The sequence below is a fragment of the Mastomys coucha genome, unplaced genomic scaffold (assembly GCF_008632895.1).
Source record: "Mastomys coucha isolate ucsf_1 unplaced genomic scaffold, UCSF_Mcou_1 pScaffold14, whole genome shotgun sequence".
In the NCBI taxonomy this organism is placed as follows: Eukaryota; Metazoa; Chordata; class Mammalia; order Rodentia; family Muridae; genus Mastomys; species Mastomys coucha.
In genome coordinates this window covers 49966273-49983600 of record NW_022196896.1, presented here as the reverse complement: position 1 = coordinate 49983600, position 17328 = coordinate 49966273, and the positions used below count along the sequence as shown (strand labels likewise).

General features: G+C 47.9%; 1 protein-coding gene across 2 annotated transcripts in view; it reads left to right on the top strand.

Moving 5' to 3' along the window:
• The first annotated feature begins 5133 nt into the window (after positions 1 to 5133).
• Tram2 (translocation associated membrane protein 2) overlaps positions 5134 to 17328 on the top strand; it is an 81530-nt gene continuing 69335 nt past the window's right edge. The window contains exons 1-2 of one of the 2 annotated variants that reach the window (XM_031366983.1): positions 5357 to 5377; positions 8933 to 9016. In XM_031366983.1, coding sequence (XP_031222843.1) covers positions 9002 to 9016 — 15 coding nt within the window. In that variant the 5' untranslated portion in view covers positions 5357 to 5377; positions 8933 to 9001. Of the gene's footprint in view, positions 5378 to 8932; positions 9017 to 17328 lie in introns of both variants that reach the window. The other variant, XM_031366982.1, reaches the window with a different exon arrangement.

Genomic DNA, 17328 nt, shown 5'->3' with positions numbered 1-17328 from the left:
GGGGTGGGGAGGGTTAGAGGGGGGTGGGGGAGTTGGGGGAGGGGTCAAGCTTTCACTGTGTGAGCTTTTTGAGGGAGATACTTTATATCCAAACCATAATACCAGCCTAGAAATGTCACATCATCCAGTGTGGGGTGAAATTCAGAGGCATGCCCACCTAATACAGGAGCACTTGGTGCTACCTGGGAGGTAAGCATAAGGCACTCACTTCCAAGGCCTTGAGACGGATGCATGGAAACTTAGTAAAGGAAGCAGTATAACTCTCTTCAAGAATGCTTACCTTCTAGGAAAACGTATGAGACACACAGGCACGGAGGCAAATGAAAACATGGAGATTGGCAACCATTGGGTCCCTAACAGGAAAATAAAATCTATTCAGTGAAGAAAACCTTTGTCTTGTTGTTTGACAGTTTCATGCATTTATACTATGAATTTTAGTCATTTTTACCTTTTAGTCCCCTCTCCTATCCTTTCTCCTCTCTTGCTGGACCCCTACAAGTCCCTCTGCTGCGTTTAAGTCCCCTCTCCTATCCTTTCTCCTCTCTTGCTGGACCCCTACAAGTCCCTCTGCTGCGTTTAAGTCCTCGTTTTACATGTGGCCCTCTAAGTTTAATAAGAGCTGCTTGCGAGCATGCTGGGAGGTTATTTTCTGGAGGGCAACTTACCTGTGGCTACATCACTGAAGAAAATGACACCCCTGCCCCTACTTTTAGTTGGACTAGTCCCTCGGGGAGGAGTGAGGTCTCGTAGTCCCCTCCCCCATTGTAGTGAAATGTTATTAGGCCTAATTTTGTTCAGGTCTTGTGCAGATAACCACAGCTGGGGTGAATTGATGATTGCAACTTCTGTGTCATACCTAGAAAATGTCTTTTTCTGCACAACTCCCAACCTCAGCTCTTACTCAACTCTTTGCACACACACACACACACACACACACACACCCTCCCCCACTTTCTGTGATAGCCCCAGAACTTTAGAGAGGGGCATTAGGTCACCACTGATGCAGTCAAATTGTTGGCAGTCATCACCTGGTTGGCACAGTGGGATCCCTGGTGTTTACCTGATCCCTGGTGTTTCACAAGTAACAGTGGTACAGCACCTGAACTAGGCACAGAGAGACTGACTCCAGTGTCTGAGTCCAGGTTCAGCTACCCACTAATTATGTGGCCCCTGGTCATCCATATGTCTTGGAGCAGCTGCAGGAAGAGGTTGCCAATTACTGTCATCCTTGCTCACGGGGCACTTGCAAAGTGCAGTGTAAGTGTAAGAGGAGTTATTATTCCCTCCACCTCCAGAGGTGAGTGAATATCTACCCAGTCTGAGGTCCCTGGTCTTGATCAGACTCTTCCTTCTTTTTAAAGCAATTTATTCGTTTTGGGCTAGATTCTCTTTTCAGTAATCCTGTCTAGCCAGGAATGTAGTGAGTAGCCCAGGCTGGCCTCAAATGCATAGCAATCCTCCTGCCTTAGCCTCTTCATGGCTGGGATTCAGGCATGTTTGGGAATTTCTCATTGTTTCAGAGTAAAGTCACAATCTTTAGCACTGTTCTCAAAATGTCCTAAAAACCCAGCTCTATCTCTCTCCAAATATATCTTCCCATTTGTGCACCTTCCTCCTCCTCTTTCTCAATCTCTCTCTCTCTCCTCTCCCCTTCCCTCTCCTGTTTTGTTTTGAGAGAAAGTTTACCTAAGTAGTTCAGGCTGGTCTTGAACCCTCCGTCCTCCTGCTCTAGCCTCCAGACAGCTGTAATAACACATATGCACCTCCACACACAGCCTACATTCTCTCTTGGTCAAAGGTGTGTCAGAGGAAGGCCCAGCCCAAATTTCCCCTTTTCCTAGACCTCGATCAAAATGAGTCTCTACACTATTTCGAATTATTCGAGCCACTACCATCCTATTGAACTGTAAAGATGGTTTTTAATCACTGAAAACTCCTGCAAGCTCCAACAATGTGTATTTGTTACCCTGTTGCTACAATTGGCAAGATTTAGTGGCTTAAGATATCAGATTCTTATTATCTTATCATTGTTGTGGGTCAGGAACTTACAGTCAGGAGTGGCTTACACTGGCTGCTTCTAACTCAGGGTGGTTTACAGGCTGTAGTCAAGAACTCATAGGGTTGGCCAATCTTCTTCCACTGTAGCTCCCTCCCAGGCATGAAGTCATTGCTGACTGCTGGCAAGAGGTCCCAGACATTTCCATGTGAATTCTGCTGTATATCTTTTGAGTAATCACAAAATATGGCAGCTGGCTTGTCTCAGAGTGTCTGATACAAGCTGAAGGACAAACTAGAAAGACTTTTTAGACCCTTGTATTAGAGGTAAAAAACAAAAACAAAACATCATATGTGGGGAGCCGTGATCTTGAGAGGCATTCGCCATGGCAAGATGGCGCCTACTTCCGCTGTTAACTCCTAGTGGACAACTGTTTGCGCATGTGCGTAGAGAACTGTTGGCGCATGTGCGTAGAGTGAAAAGACGTCATGTCACGGCCCATCCTAGGGCGTTACGTAGGGTAATGAGCGAACAGCCAATCATGAGCAGACACGCCACACTGTGGGCAGATACCCTGCACTGTGGTGTATATAAGCAGTGCGGATTTTGGGTTCGACCCTTTTTTCACTATGGATGGAGACAAATAAACAGTTGCTGCAGAAGGAACCTAGTGTCCGCGTGTCTTCTTCCCGGCGAGAGGACCACGCGGGCTACAATCATACCATTTTGTGTTAGAAGTAACCCCACAAAGTCAAGCACATGGTCAAGGGAAGAGGAATTAGTTGGATCGGAAACATATCGAACTGCCACACTTGGATTATCATGTCTTTCTTCTCAGGAGCTAGCCATGCCTGACACATGATAGGTGCTCCAAGGGTATGCCAAATGAAATAACACGATAATAAACGAACTTTGGAAATACACGGGTGATTTGTGGGGGTCACATGTAGAATGGTGTAGATAGGGAGTGGTGGGAAGAATTCTGAGATGAGCCTTTACAAGGACTCCATGGCTGAGTGAATAAGAAGGGCTGGGAATGGGCTTGCAAAACTCCTGCAAAATGCAGGATGCTGTCAATTCTTAGTATCAAGAGCGTACACTGCAAGTACTGGGAAATGTTTAACTCATTGTTTGTATTAACGATGGCTTGGGCAACCTGGACTTAGAAATGGTTGTGATGGCTGACAGAAGCTTTGGTGCTTTCTCTGCAGTTGTCAATGTGATGCACCATCAAACATACATCCTAGAACTTGTGTCTGATCACTCAACTCTTATGCAAAGGGAAGAGCTAACTGGCTATCAGCAGCAACAGCAATGTCTAAAACATCTCTGTTATTTCAACGGTCTTATTTATAAATGGGGGCGGGGTGAATTCTACTGTTTCCCACGGGTTTTGGCCTCAAGTATTAAAAGTTAGATTGACGCCATTACATATCCGAAGGAAATTCTCACAAATCATTGTGAAATGTGGGGGTCAGTTAGGTTACAACCTTTCAACTACTAGGATTTCAATTTTCGCTTTTAAGAACTCAGTTTCCCAGGGCTCAGACTCATCGGCCCAGCTGCAAGTTGAACAATAGAACATTTCTACATAGAGCCAAGGTGTTCCAGTTTGTAATCTTTTTGTTCTTTACAAGGCTAGGGATTCAGAAGAATTTCAGAAGAGTCTTGATTGGGAAGACAGCTTAGTGAGTGATGTGCAACACTAGGATCTGCTGTGCAAACACTAGGACCTGACTTGGAATCCCCAGAACCCATGTAAAGGACCACAGGGCAGGGGTATTTCTACTGGGAGATGGGAGGGGCTAGAGGAGCAGCTAGCCTAGCCTACCCAGTGGAAAAGTCAACACAAAGAGTGACCTCGGAACAAACAAGGTGGAAGGTGAGGCCTGACGCTGGAGGTCATTGGAGCGGAAAATGCATAAATGTGTGAGCTCATGAATGTGCATCCCCTAAACATCATAAACTGTATGTGCGTGTGTGCACACATTTGTGCACGCGCCAGTCTCAACATTAAACAAAGGTTACTCGAATATAGGCATTACTGCTTCCCCTGCCCGCCCCCCCCCAACCGCCCCCTAGTTAGAAGCCCTAGGGCTGTCTGTTAAATAGTGCAGTTTAGAATACAGGAGATAAATTTCTTTAAGGAATTTCATTCAGTTCCAATTACCTTCAGACTGCTATTTTTGCAAACTGTGAAACTAATTAAAAAAAAAAAGAAATTAAACATTTCTTTGTTCATTTTGCATTTCTGTACATTTAGAAGTGATTATTTGTTCCTTCATTACTGGCAGGATTAAATCCAATATTTGCCAGTATAGTTTATTTTAAAAGACCTTTTGTCCTTCTGGAAGTAGTTTTGAAACTTAATATTAAATGAAAACGTTGACTGAGAATCTCTTTTTAATTTCTTCAGTGTTTATTCTTCCATTTCTGATCAATTAATACTGACGGTAGTGAACCCTGAAAAACTAATTCAGGGTAAACACCTGGCCTTTAAGTGAGGGAGTAAAACGTGGGGTACCTGCACGCCATTGCAAAGTAGGCTCTACTAGGGCTAGGCCTTTGAGTAGCTGCTGAAGGTTCTGAGAGGTTGAACCTACACTTTGCAACCCCTCAAATACTGGAGTAGCCCTGCATTCATTTAATGTCCAGTGCAGGGCTGGGGCCAGCCCGCGGGCCAGCGCGAAGCTTCCCGCCCCGGGCCCTTCCTGCGGAGGAAGAAGCTGGGCGCTAGGAGTGGGATCCCGGCCCACTTCCTGTCCAGCAGCTCGAGAGCCTCTTCCTCTCAGAGCCGGAGGACTGGGCTTCCATTCCCGCGTCTCAGCGAGGTTCACGGAGGAGTGCACCCGGGTGCAACCCGCAAGCACGGGCAGCAGGCGCGGCGCTAGGGTTAAGCGCGCCGGGCTCGCCCAGGGGGCGTGGTCGGGGCGCTGGCCAAAGGGCTTGGGGGCGGGGCGGACGGAGGAAGGGGGTGTGGCCAGAGGCGCGCGCCTCTGCGGCCTAGGGGCGGGGCGGACGGAGGAAAGGGGTGTGGCTAGAGGCCCGCGCCTGTGCAGCCGCCGCGGGGAGAGGGCTGTGGCCGAGGGCGGTTCCGGGCGGCAGGCCGGGGGCGGGGCGGGCGGAGGAAGGGGGCGGGGCCCGAAGTTGTTCCGCGCTGGGCTGCGGGGCTGGCGGGCGGACCGGGCCGGGCCGGAGAAGTTTTCACCGCGGCTGCTGAGTGAGGGTGCGGGCCCCCGCAGGCGGTGCACGCCCGCTGCCATGGCTTTCCGTAGGAGGACGAAAAGTTACCCGCTCTTCAGCCAGGAGTTCATCATCCACAACCATGCAGACATCTGCTTCTTCTTGGTGCTCTGCGTCCTCATCGGGCTTATGTTCGAGGTGAGTAGAGCGGGGAGAGGGGGGCTGCAGGGGTTGGCGGTCCCAACTCCCGAGCTCCGCGGCGCAGACAGGGCTTCCCGGACTTCATCTGGGCTGGAGCGCGCCCGGCTGTCCCGCACGTTATCTGCACCTCTGGCTTTGTGCACTGTATCCACCCTGGCCTGGACCTAGGACAGCCCAGACAGCACCCCTAACTCCTTGCTGTGCGGGCCGTGCCATGCTCTGTCGCCCCCTTGGGCACCCACCGTATCCTGCAACTCTATCTGAATCTCAGAAACCTATGCCTGGCCCCGAACCAGTTACTGAGCTGCCTTCCTGGCCCTATGATTGGGGTTTCCTTTCTGGCGTCCTGGTGCCAATGTGGGAGACTCCTAGACCAGCTGTAATTGCACAATCCCCCCTCCTTCTCTCAAGCGGGGGGCCTCCAGAGCTTCTAGGCGCTTCCCGTGGAAGGGACCCTAACCCTCTTCACCTCTTTTGTGGCTTTCTGGGAATTCTTCATCCTAAACTCTAGAGCTTGCTCCAGGTGTTCACATGTGGCCCTGGCTCCCTCCCAGAGGAACCTTCTGCTACCAACCTCTCTTTAAATATGATCTAAAGGGCTAGTTTTTAAGATATCCTTTGGCACTTTGAACTGTCCCTGTAGATCCGTGTGAACTGGACGCAGAGCTTCATCCCCTTTGCAGGAGCCAGGAGAGGAGCAGGGATACGCTCTACTTTTAAGTGAAAGGTGATTTCCTTGTCGCTCCAGGGACGTGGGGTGGGGACAGAGAATGGGATCCTAGATTCAGCAAATGTGCCGGTGGTGTAGGCCTCAGAGCTGTCTGCTTAAACCACTAAGGGGTCAGAATCCAAGGGGATGATGGTCCCTATTTCAGAGTGAGAAAAAAATAACGGTGATACTGAAAAGTGGGAAGGACTTGCTATAGTATATATTGTCTCAAGAGGACCATATGTGAGGCAATAGGTGACAGTCCCGAGGCTTGAGTCTCCTGGTCTTGAGAACACTCACTCCTCCTATCCTTTCTTCTGTGTAAGTTTCCTGATCTGTATTCTACTGGGTAGTAAGAAGGTGCACCATTAAAGAGTTACCTGTGTATCCCCGCATCTCCCCATGCCTCCCTTCTGTTACTGACACAGGACCTATTTGGCTGATGAGCCTGCCCTAGTCTAGCTGGGGCTGTTCTTGTGGTAGCCAGGTCTGAGCTGGATGTGTGCTCGTGGGCAGGCTGTCGGGTTTGCAGGAGAGAAACTGGGCTTGGGGCTGGCTCCCACACTCTTGTGGAAATTCTGTCAGTTTACTCTCTCTCCTCCACTCACATTTCCCTTGAGGTTGTAGAGATGAGCGTCTCCTTAGAGACTGACGGCAGCCTCAGTTTCCCCATCACTGAAGAAAACATTAAAACCAACCTTCCTTATGCAGTGACTGTAAAGCTTAAAGCCGAGGTTTTATCTGCAACAAAAGCTATTCCTCCAACCAAAGAGCGAATCTGTTTCTTGCTTGCTCCTGGACCCTTGTTATTATTTAACATAATGGCTTAATGAGAAGGCAGGGGACCTGCCCTGCTTGACGTTTGCCTCATGTCAATGTGCAGTCCTCCATTCTAAGAGGCTTCTCAGTGTCATGCTCTAGTTCTTGGAGACTAGGGCCAGATCGACACATGTGTCAATCATAAACCTCATAGCCATGTGCTCCGCAGCTGGCCAGAGCCTCTTGCTTAGCCTATGGCTCTCTGTGGTGTTCGCTAGCTTTTGTTGAGCGTTCGGGCTTTACCTGTCTTAGTGTTGTGCAAAAAGAGACACGGAGAGTTTTGTACTCTTAACCTCCTTTGTTCCCCGTCTCTAGCCTTTGGGGAGTGTTTTGCTTCAGATCAGTGACAGTCTGTAGAAACTGACAACTTCTGGGATTGTCACTCCTAGTACCTGATGGCAGAGAAAGGACCAAAGTGAAGGAAAAAAAAAAACCCAGTCATTTTCCTTTCTCTTTAGGATTAGCCTTAGGGCTGTAGAAAGGACTTGGTTGAGATGCCAACAGACCTCCCTCTTCACCTACAGAACTTTCAGAGCAGATGTTTCTCTCTGAAGTTGCTTTGAGGACTCACCAGTCCGAGCTGGTTCAGGAAGAAGGGGACTTTCCCTGAATCTCTGGTATCTGGAGCTGAATCTTGATCTGTGCTGAGTGTGTCTGTTCCTACAGAGTGTGTGTTTGTGGTGTGTTTGTGGTGTGTGTGTGTGTGTGTGTGTGTGTGTGTGTCCGTGTGAGCGACAGAGAGAGAGAGAGAGATCGATCAGCTATCTTAGAACTCTGCTACCATTACTAAACGAGGACAGAAACATCCTAGAAAGTAGGGGTGGGAGGCACCTCAAACCTAGCATGGGATTGACTGAATATTTCTGGGATTTTCCCTGGGATAGGGCTGGCGGTGGTGGTGTGTATGTGTGTGTTTATATAGGTAGGCATATGGTGGGGAGGAGGAGGTGTTGGGGGAACAGGGAGAAAAGTCATCAGGCTCCTGAGTTTGTGTCTTGGGCCAGGCCAGGATTCCTTCATTCCTGAAGCTGAGCCAGGAGAATTGTATTGTAATTCTCCCAATAGGATGTGACTCTTGTCCCTGCCTAGCCTCTGCTGCTCCCTATACCCTCTCCACACCCTGGCAAGCCACAGCCTTCCTACCCATGGCAGTACTCCCCCTGCTAGTCACCTCTGCAGCACTCAAGGGTTTGATTTCCCTCCCAGAATCCCCAAGGCTTCAGCTCTGTCTTTAGGGAGATGTTGACGCCAAATTCCTTCCCTCGGGATCACTTCCTTCTGGGCGCACATGAAAGGCTGTCTGGCCTCTGTTCCCCCAAGCTGTGCTCAGACACACTTTTAGTTTAGTTTTGGGTGATCTTATTTCCAAAGCAGGGACGGCTTCTACCCCCAAGCCAGGTTTTGTCCCATCTTATGTCTGTTTGGAATAGAGCTGTTCTGTGCAGCCACTGCACTTGGCTAAAAAAATGTCAGGAATGTGGAACTTTATTCCCCCCTCCTTTTCCAGCTTTCTCTTTCTTAACCCTGCTTCGGGGCAGAGGTGGTGCAGGGGCTCAGTTTTCTTCTCCACACTTTGGACATTCTTAGGTGGAGTGTGGTTCTTCAGGGTGTGGGTGGCCAGTTAGGATGTATGCATTAGTCAGATTTGAAAGTAGCCACCCCCCTCCCCCTTCTCCCCTTCGCCTGCCTTCCAGTGCCTTGTGCCACGTTTCCAACTGAACCAGGCAGGGGAAGAGGAAAACTCTTTCATTTAGCGAATGGAGAATGAGAAATAGGGGGTGGCTGGAGGAGGGGAAGCAATTTCTGCATCACCTTTAAAATGCCATCTCGGGGCAGAAACTAGTTTCTTCTTTGGTTTCTGCAGCTGCAAGAGAAACGTTTCTGAGATTCTGAGGGTCATTTGCAGGTTTGTGTTTAGTGTTTATGTAGGCCGTGATGGTGATGATGTAAGTGTTCAGGGCCCAGGGGAGTTTGAGGATAGTGGCTGGTTTGGGCAAGTGTAGAAGATATCTCTTTTTTTCCAGGAACTACTTTCTTCCCTGTCCCGGACCCCATGACAGACTCGTCAGGAAGAAGTATTTGGAGCATGTACAATGGAAACCCATGGCGTATGTCATAAGTGTTTGGACTGAGGGGTCTGTGGCAACCAGTCCTGTCTCTCGATGCTAGGTGAAAAGATAAGTTTATGCGCTGTGAAAAGATCCTTCTGTTGTGTTAACAGGAGCGCATACACAGCATAGAGAAACGCCCCTGAATGCCAACTAGTTTTTTTTTTTTTTTTTTTTTTTACTAACTTCTAATGCACTTCAGAGGATGTTACTTTGTCAGCTGTTGTAATTCCTCTGACTTTATGCCTCTACCCCTGGAGCTTGAGACTCAGCCTGCTGGGGATGTTAGGGGACACCCGGAGGGGTTCCCTCATTCCCGTAGGGTGAATTCCTCCTGCACGTGATACTCAGTGACTTGAACCACAGGACAGAAATTTGGAGTTTGAGTCTCCCTTGCTCACGACTCCAGTTTAACCCCATTCTGTGGGATGAAGGGACCTAATTCATTATTCCCTTCCTTTGTCAAACATGAAAGATGGTATTAAAGTCAGTTGGTGAAGTCTTGACTCCAGGACCAGGATGAAGGCCTAGCATGGGGGTGCTTTATTGATGGATGCTCAAAGCAGTCACTCTGAGAACTGTTGCCTCTGGCTTCCTGACTGGGTCTGAGGATCTGCTTTCCATCTTTGCATCCCCCTCATTGAGGGCCTTGGTTGTATGTCATTTAGGGATGACGTCGTTAAGATGAGTACCTTTCTTCTAAATTCCCCAGCACTAGCCATCTACTGTCCAAATGACTGTCCCTGACTCCTCTAATCCCCCCTGTTGCCTCAAGGATTCTGCGCCAAACTTCTCTCAGATGTTTGTCTTGTTAGGACACAGGAGGTGGGTTGCAGAGGGTCTTGGTGCCACCCCATGTCAGCTCTGGGACAGGAAAGACAACAAGGGAACAGTCCTGGAGGTTAAATAGGTGCCACTTGTCTCGCAGGCTCTGTTGTCTGAGCCCCTCAGTGGCTTATTTCCCAGCCGCACTGCACTATCCAGGCTGGTCACAGCAGAGCACCCCAGTCCCGACTGTTTGTAGAATAACATGAGTTGCTATGGTGAAAGCTTCACTCTGGCAGGCATGAACTCCTTTTTGATCTGCTTCGATGTGGCCAGGGGCCCCCAGAAATCATTCCGTGGCATAGCTGATGTACCTCTCATTCCCACCCTGATAAAACGATGAAGCCAGAGGCCTGATAAGAGCGGATTAGAATTCCCACAGGACAGAAATGCTTTCTAATCGGCCTGTGTGCTGTTAGCTCGCTTTGGTGGGGAAACTTTACCGATGCTATCTCTTAACCTTCTTGTGCAGTGCTGTGTATCTGGTTCCATTGGTACCTAATGGTTAAAGGAAGGAGGCGTGGGGGGGGGAGGGGGGAGAGGGCATAGAAACTACGAGTAGGGCTACTGAACAGCCCTCCTTGTTTCATGGGCATGCCTTTATCCTTTAGGTCCTGTGTTACCTTGCCCTGATTTACCTCTGCTGTTGCAGATGCCCTGCCGTGGAGGAGAACCAAACCCAACTTAGACACAGCTGGTTAGTGTTGTGGGCTGTGTGGTTTAAAGAGCTTTGCAAGGGCTTCTTCTGGACAGTGTGTGTTCAAGTAGCTTTTCTAGCTTTTGAGCAGAGGAAATGGAGCCAGATTGTGAGTTGGGGGTGCCAAGGCCTCTGGGGTCCTCCAGTGAGTTTGTTGGAGGCCAGGATCAGGAGGGGAGGTTGCCACGTGGACTCTTGATGTCTTCTTTCATTTGTCTGGAGGAATTGGCAGCATTTTACATCTGTGAAATGTTTTACTGGCCTCACCCTGTAATCGGGATGGTTTATGGAGGTTGTCATACCCATCCAGAAGCCTGGCTTCTAGAGGAGAGATTTGGCCAATGACCATCCACTCAGCGTTAGAGTCAGAGCCAAAAATAAGAATCCAGCAGTGTCTGGCTCACATTTAGAATGCAGCTCTGATGCCCCCACAAGCGGGGTGTCTGTGGAACGTAGCCACAGTCGGCTTTATTTTTCCTTTGTCTGAGCGGGTCTGTTGACTACCTGGAAGTAATGTCTGTGGGCCATTCCACTCTGGAGCCTTTCTGCCCAGAATGATCATTGAAATTCACATCTCCCTCCCAGAGACTATAGAGAGTGACCCAAATGTGTTCATCTGTCACATGTGAACACAGATGGACAGACAGGAGCTTCCCCCACCACTGAAGTCACTGACTGCTATTATCTGTGTGAGATAAGCGGTTTCTGGTTGTAGTTTGCTCGCTGACCTTATCATCAAGTTAATATTATGGTCATAGCTCAAGGGCACATTTTCTGTTTTACGAGTTCATGACTTTAGAGGGCAACCTAAGAAATTATCTACCGTGTTTACAGAAGAGGAAAATAAGCCCCACCCCCAAAGCGGTTGAGAGATTTGCCCAAGACAATTAGAATAAATGTTTGACAAACCTGGAGCCACACCCAGTCCACCTCTGGTGCATCTTCTTGTCTCTGCCCTGAACTCTAGACTCTGTCTCTGAAGGCCAGTCTGTGTAGAAGTCTTGGAGGTGCAGTATGAGGCTTATGAGCACTGTGCTCATTCGCGGAATGGCAGAGTACCTGTGCTGTGCTGGCCTGAACTCAGGGACTGCAGAGATGAAGGCGGCAAGGGCCCTGTCCTCAAAAAGGGCCAGTGTACTGGCCCGTGAGCCCAACTACTCAGGAGGCTAAGTCAGGAATATTAAAAGAGTTTAAAGCTAGCCTGAGCAGCATAGTGAGATACTGCCTTTTTTAAATAGAGAAAAGATGGGCTGGGGTAGAGCTCATTGGTAAAATGCTTGCCCAGCATGTGCAAAGCTCTAGACTCACACTCATGTGCTGCAGAAGGGGAAAAATAGTTGTGGATGAGAATCAGGCCACAAACGTGACGTGTATGACAGACTTAAACTCTTGGGCTTCAACCTCGAGCCACTGTGCTCTGGTGGAAGAGCATTTATTAAGAACTGGCACTCTGGCTGTGGGTGTCAGGGTTTAGAAGAAAAGAGTGATGGTCGGGCCTAGAGATCTTGCCAGGCGCATATGACACTCATCCGCATGTGATTGCTTTGTGATACCGCATAGGGGCTAGTACCAAAAATCCCATAGGTTTGGGGGCTTTAGAAAGCACCAATTCCATGTCACTGTTTTAAAGTCTGAGTAAGTTCAAGACCAAGGCCCTAGCAGATCTTGTCTTGTGGGAGGGTCCTCTTCCTGGCTTATAGTAGCATCTCTATATCTTTAGGAAGGAGGGACAGAAAGGGGTGGTAGATCTCTGGGGGTCTCTTTATTAAGGGCACCAAGCCCATTCAGGAGGGCTTTGTAGTTGGAATTATCCCCTAAAGAACCTCCTAATGTCACTGCATTGGGGATATGTTTCTAGCCAGGAACTTTTGGTAGCAGGCATCAAAAGTTCTGCCCATAATAGACTCTGTGTGTGTTGGGGTGTGTGTGTGTTCTATGTGAGCACATATGTGTTCTTGTGTGTGAAGGCCAGAAGTCAACTTGAATGTCTTCCTCTGTCACTCTCCACCTTATGTTTTTGGGTCTCTCACTGAACCCACAGCTTAATAATTTGGCTAGCCTGGCTGGCCAGGGGGCAGAAGGATCTGCCTGTTGCAGGTACAGACACTTGCTGCCATGTGCAGCTTCCATGTGGGTGCTGGAGATGCAACAGTAGGTCCTCATGCATGTGTGACTTGCAGGCTGCTGACCGATCCATCTCCCTAACTTGTCACATGGTATCTTAAGAATCTTGTTTTCAGGACTGGAAATAAACTCAGGCTTTGCACATGCTACGCGAGAGTTCTTCCTCTGAGACAACATCCCCTGCTTTTGGATTTTGCGGTTGTTTTTTGTTTTGTTTTGTTTTGTTTGTTTTGTTTGTTTGTTTTTTGTTTTCTTGTTTTTTGTTTTGTTTTGTTTTTTTGAGACAGCATTTCATTCTGTAGCCTTGCTGGCCTGGAACTTGCTATGTAAAGCAGTCTGGCCTCCAAGCTCACACAGATCCGCTTGCCTCTGCCTCCCAAGTGTGATTAAAGGTATGTGGTATGCCTGGCTGCTGTTTTTATTTGTTTGTTTGCTTTTGAGACAGTGTCACTAGTAGCCTGGCTGACCTTAAACTCTAGGCCATCCTCCTGTCTCCGCCTCTCAATTACTGGCAGTACAGGTCTAAGATGCTGTATCAGTGGGACAGGACTCCTTCATAGAACTGGGCTACATCACATCCTGTAAAGTTAGATTCTCTCACAGGGAGTATTTCTTCTTCTTTTTCTCCCCCAGAGAATTTTTTAAAGAACTTTCATTTTACAGGGAATTCTGTTGCGTGGCTCACCACCGACAGACGTCTGTGATGACTACCAGGGAGAGAGAGAGATGTGTTCTCCAGGACAGTGGGGTAAATACAGATGGAATTCATCCTGCTGTCTTCCCCAGACCCAGCTGACCTCCGCTCCACAAAGGGAGGATGGCGTTAGTTAGTCAGCACATGTCGGCTTCCGCTTGGTGCCCAGTGTAGTGCTGGGATCTTCACGAAGTGGGCCTTAGACATGGCTTGTGTTTAAAGGTGCCTCGGCTAGTGTTAAAGGCAGTCTGGGGATTCTTGGATATCTAGTCCTGGGGAAAACGGGCCTCCCCTCCAGCAGTTCTTAAGGGTTCCACAGGAAACCCTAAGGTCTGCTCCACAATGCCCAACTTCCGGCTGAGACAAATTCCACTGGACTCGGAGCAGCATTGAACTTTTCACACCCCAGACTTCTAGACTTTAGAGTATATTTTCCACTTGTCTTGGTGCCGGATCAACTTTTGACCTCAGTGGACAAGGGGTAACTTGTCTGTATGGATCCCGTAACTGCTGTGTGAAGGGCAGGTGGCGAACTGGGAAGGAATGCTCGAGGGCTGGTTTATTTATTTCCCTCTTCGCTAGCAGTTTTTGTCTACAGTTTGGGCAAAAAAAGTCTAGAGCGTTTTCCTCAGTGTTAGATCTGTGGCTTGGGCCTTGTTATGGCTGGCAGCAGGGAGGGGGAGGTGTTTAATAGAGAGGGTGAAAGGGGACATGATTTCTTCCTGCCAATTATGTGGTGCATGAAGACCCTTTACTTGTCTGGGCTAACACTTGCTTTCTGGGGGTTGGGTTGAGTGGGTGGGTGAGTGGATGGGCAGGGGTGGGTGGGGTGGCTTTCCTGGAGCCCAGCTGGCTTCTTCCCGTGTGTCTGTACAAGAGCCACGAGCCTGAATTACCAGGAAGGAACTGGAGGGGGATAGAAGGAGGAACCTGCCTGCCTCCTCCCACGAAGATTGTGACATTTGACTTGGGCACCGTTGCGCCTCCGTTGGTTAAGAGCCTCGTTTTCTCTTTTGATTTCATTTTTGATTTGAGTCAGAATCAGTTCTGAAGTTTGGGCTTAGCATGTAATTATCATCGTAGCGGAACTCAGGTGGGGAAGGAGAAAATTCCATATGATGAAGGAATCATGGTCAGGTCCCTACTGTCCTCTGCAGGATTGGCCTGTGCAGAGTGCGGAGTGTGTAGCATAGTCCCTTGCCTGGCCTGACTGTCCTATGGACTTTGCTCTGCCAGATAGGATTTTGTCATCCTCTCTGAGGGCAGTCTGGAACCTTAGACTTAAAAAAACTATTTTTCACATTTAGTGATAGGCGGATGTCTCTCTGTGTGTGACTCTGCCCTCCACCCCCTGTTGTGTTCTTCCTCCCCACCCCCAAATCAACCTAGTGACCTATCTTGGCCTTACCCTTCATCTTTTCTTTTGTTTGTTTGTTTGTTTGTTTGTTTTTTCAAGACAGGGTTTCTCTGTGTAGCCCTGGCTGTCCTGGAACTTACTCTGTAGACCAGGCTGGCCTCGAACTCAGAAATCCACCTGCCTCTACCTCCCAAGTGCTGGGATTAAAGGCGTGCGCCACTACTGCCCAGCCCGCTTCATCTTTTCTTTCCTACTGTGACCAACTGAGGCACGATTGATTTTTCCTCACAATATTGGGAATGGATCCCACACAAGAAGGAGAAGAAGTTTTGTTTGTTTTTAGGTAAGATCTTATTCCGGTCTATGCTGGTCTGAAATCTACTTCTGAGAACTGGATTGCAAATGTACACCATCAGTACTTAATGATTTTCTTTTTTCTTTTTTTAAAGATTTATTTATTTATTTATTTATTTATTTATTTATTTTTGTGTGTATGAGTACACTGCAGTTATATAGATGGGCCACTTGCTCTGGCCCTGCTCGCTCTGGCCCTGGTGTAATTCACTATAGCTGCCCTCAGACGCACCAGAAGAGGGCGTCAGATCTCATTACGGGTGGTTGTGAGCCACCATGTGGTTGCTGGGATCTGAACTCAGGACCTTCGGAAAAGCAGTCAGGGTTCTTACCCGCTGAACCATTTTACCAGCCTCTTAATGATCTTCTAATGCCTTGATTTCAAGAAGAGTAAGTTAAAGGACACCCAAAGCTAAACAGAGAAACCCTATCTCCAGTCCCCTTCTCTCCCCGCCCCCAAAAGATAGAATTAGTTATTATAGCTAACATTTGAAACACTACAGTTTGGGGACCAGTGAGACAGCTTAGAAGGTAGAGGGCCTTTGGCACTGAGCCTGATGACTTGAGTTCAGTCTCTGGAACACATATTAGTGCAGAATCTATAATGCCTATAAGTTGTCCTCTGATGTATACACACACACACACACACACACACACACACACACTAAATAAATAAATAAATAAATAAATAAATAAATAAAATGAAATACCACTTTTTTTTTTTTTAACAAACTCCAAAGCAATAGCCACCCAGTTAACTCTGGCCATGTTCAACTATTTCTAAATGAATTTGAAAATGCTATGAGAAATTCTGCTTTAGATAGACTGTTTTGATCCCAGGATGTTCTCTTGGATGGTGCTATTTAGCACATTGCTTTCTGACTTTGTTTTTGTTTTTTTAGTAAGGAGATAGGAAGAGATTCCTTGTGAACTGGCTCTGTTAGGAAACCATTAGAAGCTATAGTTTACAGAGGTCAAGGTCTCTCACAGACCTGGAGCTAGACCTTTAGAGTTGGCATTCTGCTCTAGCCTTGCTATATTGGTAAGTTAGCCTTTGTATTTCCGTCTCCTCGTCCTTAACAGAGGATTAAAAATGTCATAGAGATGTCGGGAGTACTGAAGTGTTAATATAAACACATAACATATTAACGTATTTTAATTATATTAATATATAACACATAAAAGGGTATACGTACAGGTACCTATAAGAGCCTCGTACATGTGGCTTATTGCTTATTACATCCTGAAAGTGCTGGATGGTATCTCGGCTATATATAACTCCTCTTTGTGGCTGTGTCATCCATTTGGAATAGAGCCAAGAAACAGGATGCAGGACAGAGCTGATGATGGCCTTAAACCCCTAGCAGAAAGTCCACACTCGGCTTGCCCTCCAGGTCCAGTTCACATCTTACTTGCACTTAACCTGAATGTTTGTTGGTTGATACTATGCCGGGGTGGGGGGTTGGGGTTTGAACACAGGCTATGGTAGAATCTAACAAATTCTTTACCATCAAGCCAATGCCCTATCTAAATACAAATGGACTTCATGTTTGCAGCTGGGTCTCATCCCCAAGGTGTCTCATTACATATATGCAAGTATATTCCATGTGCTGAAGAAAGAAAGAGCCGAGAAGCCATCCCAACCCGTGTCTGAGCATAGATTTGTATACCACCACATTAACTAATATTAGAGTTTGGAACCTAGAAATGGTCCTATTGGAAGTTAGATGCCCAGCATGACTTCTTTCCAGAGCTTCCCGGAAGTGCTAGGTTTCTAACACAGAAACAGGAAGTGGCGCATGCCCACTGAGGAAACAGTTCTGGTTTTTTATCATGCTGCCTGGAGATGCACTAAGTCAGTACTGTCCACCTACCTGCCTTCTTCCTTCCTTCCCTCTCTCTTTTTTTCTATTTGTTCCTTCTCCCACCCGTCAGATACAGCTACTCTATGCAAGGCACTGAAATCTGAAAGGGAAGGCGGCCGACATATTTGTTGACAAACTAGCTTGAGAAGGAAGAGAAGGTGATGGTACCTTGTGGCCAGGTTTCCCTGAGTTGCTTGAGTGGATATTGCTACAGGCGTGACAATTATGGCTTGCCGGATTGGGACGGGTGACTTATCCCATCTTTAGCATTCAGCTATTCTGTAGCCAGGTACAACCTGTCCAGTGTTACTGGACTCAGGGAGGGAAGTCTGGAATGATCTGGTTCTTGTCTCTCATTCTGCCAGGCTGATTTGTCTCCATCAGGATTTCTGTGGC